Genomic DNA, 12,215 nt, shown 5'->3' with positions numbered 1-12,215 from the left:
ACATGTGAAGAACATGCAAGATTGTTGCATAGGTATACACGTGGCAGTGTGATTTGCTTCCTTCCTCCCCCTCACCTATATCTGGCATTTCTCCCCGTGCCATCCCCCCCCAACTCCCCACCCCCTGCTGTCCTTCCCTTATTTCCCTCCAACAGACCCCAGTGTGTAGTGCTCCCCTCCCTGTGTCCACGTGTTCTCGTTGTTCAACACCCGCCTATGAGTGAGAACATGCGGTGTTTGATTTTCTGCTCCTGTGTCACTTTGCTGAGAATGATGGCTTCCAGGTTCATCCATGTCCTTACAAAGGACACAAACTCATCATTTTTGATGGCTGCGTAATATTCCATGGTGTATATGTGCCACATTTTCCCTGTCCAGTCTATCATCGATGGGCATTTGGGTTGGTTCCAGGTCTTTGCTAACAATGGGGTTTTCTAAATACACAATCATGTCATCTGCAAATGGGAACAATTTGACTTCCTCTCTTCCTATTTGAATACCCTTTATTTATTTCTCTTGCCTGACTGCCCTAGCCAGAACTTCCAATACTATGTTGAAAAGACATGGTGAGAGAGGACTTCCTTGTCTTGTGCTGGTTTTCAAAGGGAATGCTTCCAACTTTTGCCCATTCAGTATGATACTGGCTATGAGTTTGTCATAAATAGCTCTTATTATTTTCAGACTTGTTACATCAATACCTAGTTTATTGAGTTTTTACCATGAAAGGGTGTTGAATTTTATCAAAGGCCTTTCTGCATCTATTGAGATTATTATGTGCTTTTTGTCATTGTTTCTGTTTATGTGATGGATTACATGCATCAATTTCTGTATGATGATCCAGCCTCGCATCCCAGGGATGAAGCCAACTTGATCATGGTGGATAAGCTTTTTGATGTGCTGCTGGATTTGGTTCCCCAGTATTTTATTGAGGATTTTCACATCAATGTTCATCAGGGATATTAGCCTGAAATTTTCTTATTTTGTTGTGTCTCTGCCAGGTTTTAGTATCAGGATGATGCTGGCCTCATAAAATGAGTTAGGGAGGAGTCTCTCTCTTTTTCTATTGTTCGGAATAGTTTCAGAAGGAATTGTACCTCTTTGTATCTCTGGTAGAATTTGGCTGTCAATCTGTGTGGTCCTGGTATTTTCTTGATTGATATTAATTACTGCTTCAATTTCAGAACTTGTTATTGGTGTATTCAGGAATTCAACTTCTTCCTGGTTTAGTCTTGGGAGGATGTATGTGTTCAGTTAATTTATCCATTTCTTCTAGATTTTCTAGTTTATTTGAATAGAGGTGTTTTTACTATTCTCTGATGGTAGTTTGTATTTCTGTGGGATCAGTGGTGATCTTTCCTTTACATATTTTATTGCATATATTTGATTATTCTCTCTTTATTAGTCAGGCTAGTGGTCGACTTGTTAATCTTTTCAAAAAACCAGGTCCTGGATTCACTGATTTTTTTTAAGGATTTTTCATGTCTCTATCACCTTTAGTTCTGCTCTGGTATTAGTTATCTCTTGTCCTCTGCTAGCTTTTGAATTTGTTTGCTCTTGCTTCTATAGTTCTTTTAATTGTAAGGTTTGAGTGTTGATTTTAGATGTTTCCTGCTTTCTCCTGGGGGCAGTTAGTGCTATAAATTTCCCCCTAAACACTGCTTTTACTATGTCCCAGAGATTCTTGTGCATTGTGTCTTTGTTCTCGTTGATTTCAAAGAACCTATTCATTTCTGCCTGCATTTTGTAATTTACCCAATAGACTTTAAGAAGCAGGTTGTTCAGTTTCCACGTAGTTGTGCAGTGTTGAGTGAGTTTTTTAATCCTTAGTTCTAATTTGATTGCACTGTGGTCTGAGATACTGCTAAGATCCCCATTCTTCTGCCTTTGCTGAGGAGTGTTTTACTGCTAATTATGTGGTCAATTTTAGAATGAGTGCCATGTGGTACTGAGAAGAATATACATTCTGTTGATTAGGGGCGGAGAATTCTGTAAATGTCTTTTAGGTCCACTTGGTCCAGAGCTAAGTTCAAGTCCGGAATATCCTTGTTAATTTTCTGCCTCATTGATCTGTCTAATATTGACAGTAGGGTGTTAACATCTCCCACTAGTATTGTGTGGGAATCTAAGTCTCTTTGTAGGTCTATAAGAACTTGTTTTATCAATCTGGGTGCTCCTGTATTGAGTCCACATGTATTTAGGAAAGTTAGCTCTTCTTGTTGCATTGATCCCTCTGCCATTATGTAATGCCCTTCTTTTTGCTTTTTATTTTTGTTGGTTTAAAGTCTGTTTTATCAGAGAACAGCATTGCAACCCCTGCTTTTTTTTGCTTTCCATTTGCTTGGCAAATATTCCTCCATTCCTTTACTTTGAGCCTATGTGTGTCTTTGCACGTGAGATAGGTCTCCTGAATACAGCACACTGATGGGTTTTGACTCTTTATACAATTTGCCAGTCTGTGTCTTTTGACTGGGGCATTTAGCCCATTTACATTTAAGGTTAATACTATTATGTGTGAATTGCATCCTGTCATTATGATGCTAGCTGGTTATTTTGCCCATCAGTTGTTTCAGTTTCTTCATAGTGTTGATGGTCTTTATCATTCAGTATGTTTCTGCAGTGGCTCGTACTGGTTTTTTCTTTCCATATTTAGTGCTTCCTTCAGAAGTTCTTGTAAGGCAGGCCTGGTGGTGACAAAATCTCTTTGTATTTGCTTGTCTATAAAGGATTTTATTTCTCCTTCGCTCATGAAGCTTAGTTTGGCTGGATATGCAATTCTGGGTTGAAAATTATTTTCTTTAAGAATGTTGAATACTGGCCCCCAGTCTCTTCTGGCTCATAGGGTTTCTTCAGAGAGATTCACTGTTAGTCTGATGGGCTTCCCTTTGTGGGTAACCTGACCTTTCTCTCTGGCTGCCCTTAACATTTTTTCCTTCATTTCAACCTTGGTGAATCTGGCTATAAGCAGCTTTGTATCGATGCAGTGTGCCCTATCTAGTTTGAACTTCTGGGTGGCTTTGTTTACACTATGAGGGGATAACCACCTACTCAAGCCTCAGTAACGGCAGGCACCCCTCACCCCACCAAGCTCAAGCTTCCCAGACTGCTGTACTGACAGCCAGAATTTCAAGCCAGTAGATCTTAGTTTGCTGGACTTATGTGGGTGGGATCCTCAGAGCTGGACCACTTGGCTCCCTGACTCCTGCCCCCTTTTCAGGGGAGTTAATGGTTCTATCTAGCTGGTGTTCCAGGCACCACTGGGGTATGAAGAAACTGCTGCAGCTAGCTTGGTGTCTGCCAAAATGGCTGCCCAGTTTTGTGTTAGAAACCCAGGACCCTGGTGGTATAGGCACCTGAGGGAATCTCCTGGTCTGCACGTTGTGAAGCCCATGGGAAAAGCATAGTATGTGGGCCAGAGTGCTCCATTCTTCACAGCACAGTCCCTCACAGTTTTCCTTGGCTAGCGGAGGGAGTTCCCTAATCCCTTGTGCTTCCTGGGTGAGGCGATGCCCCACCCTGCTTCGGCTCGCCCTCTGTGGACTGCACCCACTGACTAACCCATCCCAATGATATCAGCAGGGTACCTCGGTTGGAAATGCAGAGATCAATCACCTCCCTTCTGCATTGGTCTCTGGGAGCTGCAGACTGGAGCTGTTCCTATTCAGCCATCTTGCCAGCTACCATATATCAACAATTTTTATTGAGGAAAAAAATCAACTCGACCTCAACACCAACTTTGTAAAAACCTCAGGACTTCCAGGGATTAAATGTCAATACTGTTGCCACAGAGACTGTGACAGGTGATAACAAGTAGCAACTAACACTCTTTCCTTTCCAAATGAGGTACATTATAAGTAGTATAAACACTGACGTAATTTTTCTTAAGTGGTTTCTTTAATTTGAAAGTCTTTGTTCCACTTCTTCACTTCTCCTCTCCCACATTCTCCTCTAACCTACCACAATGATTATCCTTTCTTTCTGGCACACAGAGGTAGGCTGTGTCAGCTGGAATAGCTCCACTCATCAAATTGAAACAACCACTTAGGAAGTCTTTAAACATACACATTTGTGCAAGTTTACAAAACCAGAAATTTTCTCTAAGCAAACAATTACTACTAATATGGACTTTCATTTTCCTTTCTCTGAATAAAACCTATGCCATCCAACAAGTGCTCTGAGATGAATAGATCCTCTTAGTGTGTACAGTCTCCAAAAAATACATGATTTCCAAAAAGCAAATTTCCAGACTTTGTATTATCCAAGCTCTTTTTGAGTTTCATCACTTTCCCTTGCTTCTTCTGACCCTTTGGACAGTTTAAAGATTATTATAAAGTCTACAACAGTGTGTTACAAATTTCAGTTTTGCTAAATTAAGTTCATTTAGTTACTTTTTTCTAAAAGGTGGTTGGAAGAACTTAGTAACTAAGGCAAAATATGAAACAATAAATGACTGACCTGACTCCACTGGCACCCTTCATCTTAAATATATGAGTGTGCATGCATGTACGTGTGTGTGTATCTAAGAATCCAGAAGAAAATGGGTTACCTTTTGTTGATGCTGAATTCTCTCTTCTTCAAGGAGCTGGGTGAGTTTTGCATTTTCATCTAAAGCTTTCAAAAGCTGCTGATCAGGGACGGAGCTCTGCAGCAGAAGGTGGCTTTGTCTCTTTAGCTTGTTTTGCTCAATGAACATCTGCAAAAGTTCATTACAAGAATGTATATATCAGTCAATCTAACATATCTCCTCAACTGTAACTTCAGCAAAAAAAAAAAAAGTACACAGAGTTTTTATTAAAACATTAAAGATGGGCGGGGCATAATGACTGATGACTCTAATCCCAGCACTTTGGGAGGCTGAGGCAGGTGGATCATGAGGTCAGGAGTTCGAGACCAGCCTAACCAACATGGTGAAACTCTGTCTTTACTAAAAATACAAAAATTAGCCAGGCGTGGTGGCGCATACCTGTAATCCCAGCTACTAAGGAGGCTGAGGCAGGAGAACCGCTTGAACCCAGGAGGCAAAGGTTGCAGTGAGCAAAGATCATGCCACTGCACTCCACCCTGGGTGACAAAGTGAGACTCTGTCTCAGGGGAAAAAAAAAAAAAAAAGGCAAATTCTGAATTGTATTAACAGTTTTAGAAGTTGTGATTGCTACAATTTCATTCCTAACTTTTATATAATCTTTAATACCTTTACTCCTGCCCCAACAAGATATTTATACAATAAGCTGGACTTATTCTTTAATTTTAATATTTTATTATTGCTTTAAATTACATTAGTACTAATAGTAGTAGCTAATATTTCTCAAAAACTTACCTTGTGTACACCACTAAATATTTTATATGTATTATTTTAATCCTTACATCAATCCTATAAAAGTGTTCTACTATAAATAAGTAACACTATACACTGTAATGGATATGGTGGGAACCATTTTACATTCATTATACCATATAATCCTTAAAACAACATTATCAATTAGACACTACTATCATATAATTTTACTGATAAGGTAACTGAGGCTCAAAGAAGTTAAACAACTTTCCCAAGAACACACATAAATGACAAGACCAGGATTTAAACCCATAGCTGGTTTACATGCTCAAGCTCTTAACCAACTGGCTAAGTTCCTCTACTATTTACTAAATCTAATGTTTTGTTTTAAACTAATTAGTTTCTCCTCACTGATGAAAGTAGTTAACAGTAGAAGGGTAAAGGGGAGAAGGGAAACAGTATACTAATATTTACCGAGCACTTTATTAAGCAATTTATATGTTATTCATCAAATCCTCACAACTTTACATGATTGAAAACAACATTAATTTCTATTCACCTGTTATCTCTTTTCCTTAACACTCTACCCAATTTGGCCAGTGAGTGATTTCAAGTACGAAATGTTTTTGTGAACTCTGAAATCTGGCCTACCAATTTTGTAATACAGTTTCAGGTTTTTTTTCAGATTTTTAACAGCATTTTAAAATTTACACAGTAGAGCTTCAAATTTTTTTCAGATTTTTAACAGCGTTTTAAAATTTACACAGAACTTCAGATTTTTTTCAGATTTTTAAAATTTAAAAATTTCAGCATTTTAAAATTTACGCAGTAACTGAACTGAAAGCTCTGAACTGTAAAATGATTTGTTACAGCCCACATATTAGTTTGTCCAACAACTTCATCCATCATGTAACAGAAAAAGTCAGCAAATAAAACTCTGGACAAAAATATTTTCCATCAGCCTCCATGTGGCAAACCACAGCTTTAATGTTTTATACAATCCTTAAGATCCTGATCAGTACTGATTTCCAAATCAAAGTCATGTCATGAATGCATTACACTAAAACACTAACATTTTCTCCCCAGTATGTCTTTCTAGGAAAGGAAAAAAAAGGTCAGAAGGTTTCCTTCTTTGCCTGTGCAGAGATTTATGAAAAGCCTACAACAAAAAACTATAACAGGGTTCTGCAGAACCAATACACCTACAAAGTCGAACAGGTAAATAAACAATTGTATATACATGAAACCCACATTCTTCTTCCATTTGACTCCTAACGTCTTTGTGACAATGAGAGGTAGAGAGACTGCAATGAGGGAGAATATGTGCATGTCTTCTTGGATGGAAAAGGGTAAGATGCAGATTCAGTATACCAAGAAAGAGTAATCAATATTTCATCACAGTATCTTAAGCTTTAGACCAGTGGTTTAATTGAAATGAATTATTTTGGATTACCATTATGATTACAGTAATTTTTTTTTTTTGAGACAAAGTCTCATTCTGTTCCCCAGGCTGGAGTGCAGTGGCATAATCTCCACTCACTACAATCTCTGCCTCCCGGTTCAAGTGATTCTCATGCCACAGCCTCCTGAGTAGCTGGGACTACAGGTGCCTACCACCATGCCCGGCTAATTTTTGTATTTTTCATAAAGACGGGGTTTCACCATGTTGGCCAGGCTGGTCTCAAACTCCCGACCTCAGGTGATCCTCCTGCCTCAGCCTCCCAAAGCGCTGGGATTACAGGTGTGAGCTACTGCATAAGGCCCAATAATTTATTTCTTCCTTTCTTTCCTTCTTTTCTTTCTTCCTTTCTTTCTTTCTTGACAGAGTTTCACTCTTGTTGCCCAGGTTGGAGTGCGCTTTCTGGGCTCACCACAACCTCCACCTCCCGGGTTCAAGCTATTCTCCTGCCTCAGCCTCCTGAGTAGCTGGGATTACAGGTGCGTGCTACCACACCCGGCTAATTTTGTATTTTAAGTAGAGACGGGGTTGCTCCATGTTGGTCAGGCTGGTCTCCAACTCCTGATCTCAGGTGAGCCACCAGCCTCGGCCTCCCAAAATGCTGAGATTACAGATATGAGCCAATGCACCTGGCCAGTAATTTCTTTCTAATATGCTTTTCCCTCTCTAAACTTAGCTAGCTGGCGTCCCTTTCCGGCATTTAGAAAGTACTTGAGGGAGTCTGCGTGATCAGCCAGCAAACAGCAGCTGACATGGGCTTCCCATTTCCAGCAGGTGAGGCCTCTCACCAAGTACACTTGGAGGCCAAGAGCAGGCAGAGAGGAAGCAGACAGCGGAGGAACAAGAATGGGGCAATGAACTCAGAGGTAAAACAAGGCAGAGCACAGGCTAGCCATCAGCGCAAAGAGGGCTTTATGACTCTCACTGAACTGCAGCTATGTGCTTTGCTATCTCTTGGGAAAAAGAGCAGGCGCTCCTTTTCCATGTAGCACTCAGAAAAACCTGTTTAACTTCACATGATTGTAAATTACCTCAACTTTGTTATATTGGAGAAATGAGAGTAAAGATATATAACATCAAATCTTAGGGATGCTAATAACATGAATTTCTTTTGCAAAATGCCTGTAACAATCCGTGAACAGTAATATTACAAGAGGAAAGCATATATAGAAAGGGACTTCCTTTAAATAACCATGGTAACTTGAAAAATACTTATTAGATTAGTTTTTCTAAACTTAAAGATATTAACATGAAAATTCTACATAACTCCTGTTCTAAAAGAAGTATTTCAAGAGAATTAAGTTACCAAACACTGATAAATTTGGGTTTCAGCTATGGTAATAACTCATCAGTTAAGAGTTATGAAATTGGTCTCTTAGCAAACAACATCATAGTATCAGAATTTCAGAGAAATTTCATAATTTTTTTTGGAAAAAGAATGAGAAGAAAATCTTACATTGTTAATATATAATTCGTTCTTTCCAAATTAACACTCAAATACCATCTGAGTTGTTTAGGGGGGAGGGGAAGGGATTTTATAGTAGTCTTAAGGTATATTGGGAATGCATGTTGAACAAGGCATCCATAACTTAGAAAAGAAAAACTACAGTGACTAACAATAAAATATACTCAAAAGCACAGGAAAGTCTATCATTAATTTTTTTTTTTTTTTTTTTTAAGACAGAGCCTTGCTCTGTCACCCAAGCTAGAGTGCAGCGGCATGATCTTGGCTCTTAGCTTACTGCAACCTCCATCTCCTGGGTTCAAAAGATTCTTCTCCTGAGTAGCTGGGATTATAGGCGCCTGCCACCACGCCTGGTTAATTTTTGTAGTTTTAGTAGAGATGGGGTTTCACTATGTTGGTCTTAAACTCCTGGACTCAAGTGATTCGCCCACCTCGGCATCCCAAAGTGCTGGGATTACAGGTGTGAGCCACCACTCCTGGCCAAAAAATTTAAATATGTTGAAGAAATTTAAAAATTTAATATAGTCATGAAGATAACTGACAGTTTTCTTCTTGTTGAGGGGGATGTTTTAGGTTTTGTTTTTTAAATGAACTAGTGGGAGTTAAGAGTAGGGGAGCTTTCAATTTTTACTTCATACATTTAGAAAATATTTGTATCTTTGCACAAGGCACACATATTCCTTTTTAATTAAAAATATAAAGTAAATACCCTTAAAAACTGATTTCTAAGACTCTAGACCATAAGCTCCAAGAGGGCAGGGGTCATAGTTGCTTTCTTCACCATTGGATACCCAATGTCAGCACAGTGTCTGGCACAATAAGATGTTTGCTGAATGCCCTAAGTGGTAAGCAAAATGCAAAAGAATGGGACTCTGGGCCAGGTGCGGTGGCTCGTGCCTGAAATCTCAGTACTTTGGGAGGTCGAGGTGGGTGGATCACAAGGTCAGGAGTTCAAGACCAGCCTGGCCAAGATGACGAAACCCTGTCTCTACTAAAAATACAAAACTTAGCTAGGCGTGGTGGTGGGCACCTATAATCCCAGCTTAACAGGAGGCTGAGGCAGAGAACTGCTTCAACCTGTGAGGCGGAGGTTGCAGTGAGCCAAGATCATGCCACTGCACTCTAGCCTGGGCGACGGAGGGAGACTCCATCTCAAAAAATAAATAAATAAATAAAAATGGGATTCTGTTGTTAAACTAAGTCATGTTCCTTTGTGCAGTACTTATCTGTTGAAAATCTGAGTATGCGTAAACTACGTAAAAAGGAAAATATGCTAGTTCCAATCTAGTGCTTTTCAAAAAAGTTTTCTTCTCACTATTATGTAGATTGAATCTAGACATTGTAAAATTGTTGAGTACCATTGCAAATATTTATGCTACCAATAACATAAGTACCATTTCTCTTGCTTTCTTTCTCTCCTCAAACTTCTACCTCCTCATTCTAGGTTAACATGTCAGCATCATTGTTTCCACCAACCACTAAGGCTTAAGACCAGGTGAACGGCAGAGTCAATCATTCATTTTTGTCCTCTTACTGCAACCTTGCTTCTTCCATCTGTCTTCTCTGCTACTACATGGCCTTCAAGTTTTTCTTTGAGCTGTTTTGTATTCCAACATCATTGTGCAAACAACAGATGGAAAACTGAAAATGTCTTGAAATGAGACCCTGTTATTCAGGTCAAAATCAGCCAACCTTTCCAGTTTTGCAATAAAGGCATCTTCACATTATCTCTGCTTCCCCTCCCCCTCCACTGTTTATTTTGTTGCATTATTTATATTGCTGCAACGTTTTCCAGAGGGCTCTGACACACTTCAATTCTTTTTTCTTTCTTCCAAGTAATAAGAGAACAATATTTACTCACCTTTGATTAAACTCTCTGAATAAAACGAATCATAATATTTCAAATCAGATCTACTTGGCTTAAACCTTTGGTAGAGTTCATTGCTGTCACAGCTACACTCAAGCACAGAAAGATTCCCACAAAACCATCATCGAATTTTCAAATGCCATTCCCATAATGCCATGCTTTGTCTTTCTTCTATGCCTTGGATACCTCTACCTGGGGCTGTTGTACATTTCCTGAGCTAGTTCCCCTCAAACCAAAGTATGCACACAAATTCAAACTACTGCTACAGGATGCAGATCTCATTACAGACCAGCTTTTGAGTTTAGCTGACTGGTGAACTCCTCATCCCCCTGGAAACCAGCTGCCGGGTCATGGAAGACCTGATGACTGCATGTCAACAGGTAAGCCAGAACAAGCTGATGTCTAACATGAGAGGAAGATCAGTAGCTGGTGAAAGGCTGAGATAATGAATGTATTACATGGCAGTGCTCCACAGCCAGTGGAAGAATCCCCTGGCATAATGACAGCACTGCTCAATGGCTGAAGAGAAATACTGATACCATTATCCTGTTAACTGAGATGGTCTACAGAGATACATCCCAGGTTTTAAGGCTATTTGAAATGTACAGACATCTTGTACCCAAGCTGGACTTTCCATCACAAGTCATGGGTATCTCCAAATGAAATTCCTTTTCCTTACATAGCATTTTATAGTTTACACAACACTTTTTAAAAATTTTCCCATTAAAATCTGCTTAGTCAGGTCTATATTATTGTCCATTTTACAGACGGTAAAAGTGAAGCCCCCAGAGGCTAAAGAATTGCCCAGAGGTCATACAACTAGTAAATGACATGGTCAAAATTTGAGCCCAGATTTTGACAATGAACTTGATATTATTCTGTATCTGCTTCCCAAAACCAGCACATCCTTGATTCAAACTGGTTAAGTTCTTATTCAACCTCAAGAATTTGTCTGATATGTCATCTGCAAGGTCCCTTAAAAAACAAAAATTAAAAAGGTTTTTACTGCCAGGAGTGGTGGCTCATGCTTGTAATTCCAGCACTTTGAGAGGCTAAGGCGGGTGGGTCACAAGGTCAGGAGATCGAGACCATTCTGGCCAACACAGTGAAACCCCGTCTCTACTAAAAATACAAAAATTAGCTGGGCGTGGTGACACATACCTGTAATCCCAGCTACTTAGGAGGCTGAGGCAGGAGAAATGCTTGAACCAGAGAGCCGGAGGTTAAAGTGAGCCAAGATCGCGCCACTGTACTCCAGCCTGGCGACAGGAGACCATGTCTCAAAAAAAAAAAAAAAAGAAAAAAGAAAGATTTTTTTTACAAGATACTCACCTCTTGTGCAAATGACTCTGCTTTCTTTCGAAGGTCCTTCTCCAGCTCCAGGTTTACTTGCATCTCTTCATACTCTTCTACAGCTAATATGGACACTTAAGAAGATAAAGGAAGAAAACCCCAGACAATAAGTCACACAAATAATCAGGAATATGGATGAAAAACAGTGTTGAAAAGATTCTTCATACAGGCATACAGGTACCCTCATACATTCCTGGTTGGCATTTAATTGATAAAACCTTTTTGGAGAGCAGCTTGGCAATGTAAATCAAAAATCTAAAACTACTCATATACTTTGAATAATCCCACTTCTAGGAATGCATATGTTAAGATAGTAACACAGGAGAATATGCAGTTATCTGGTTGCAAGGATGTTCTCTACCTCACTGCTAATAAAAACGACACAATGCTCGAACACTGAAGGATCCGTAAATTGCGGTACAAGAAATATGATTCTGCCATCAAAATTATATTGTAGAAGCATACTTAGTGAATAGAAAGGCATTTGTGATATATTTTTTAAAATAGACTGCAAAAGTTAGTGCAAAATGAATTTCATTTTTGTTCTTTAAAAGCCACAGATAAAGCACATCAACAGCCATTTCACAGAATAGGAAATCTACAAAAGGCCAATAAATGTATGGAAAGATGCTCATCTTCATTAGGAATCAGGGAGATGCAGAGTAAAAACACTTTCTACACCTGTCCAAGAAGCAACTGACCACATTTTAAAGCCTGGCTTTATTAAATTTGGAGAAGACACAAAACCATGGGAACAAATATATTGTTAATAGGACTGTAGACTGATAGATCTTATACA

General features: G+C 39.3%; 1 protein-coding gene across 5 annotated transcripts in view; it reads right to left on the bottom strand.

Moving 5' to 3' along the window:
• Nucleotides 1-12,215, bottom strand: part of SHTN1 (shootin 1) — a 123,950-nt gene that overhangs the window by 51,723 nt on the left and 60,012 nt on the right. For all 5 annotated transcript variants that reach the window (XM_017543788.2, XM_017543791.2, XM_037743971.1 and 2 more), the window contains 2 exons: nt 11,396-11,490; nt 4,544-4,690 (listed from right to left, as the gene is read on the bottom strand). In XM_017543788.2, coding sequence (XP_017399277.1) covers nt 4,544-4,690; nt 11,396-11,490 — 242 coding nt within the window. The remainder of the gene's footprint in view (nt 1-4,543; nt 4,691-11,395; nt 11,491-12,215) is intronic.

Source organism: Cebus imitator, unplaced genomic scaffold, assembly GCF_001604975.1.
Source record: "Cebus imitator isolate Cc_AM_T3 unplaced genomic scaffold, Cebus_imitator-1.0 Scaffold161, whole genome shotgun sequence".
Taxonomy (NCBI): domain Eukaryota; kingdom Metazoa; phylum Chordata; class Mammalia; order Primates; family Cebidae; genus Cebus; species Cebus imitator.
Note: the sequence above shows the minus strand (reverse complement) of the source record. Positions and strands in the feature narration are given on the sequence as shown.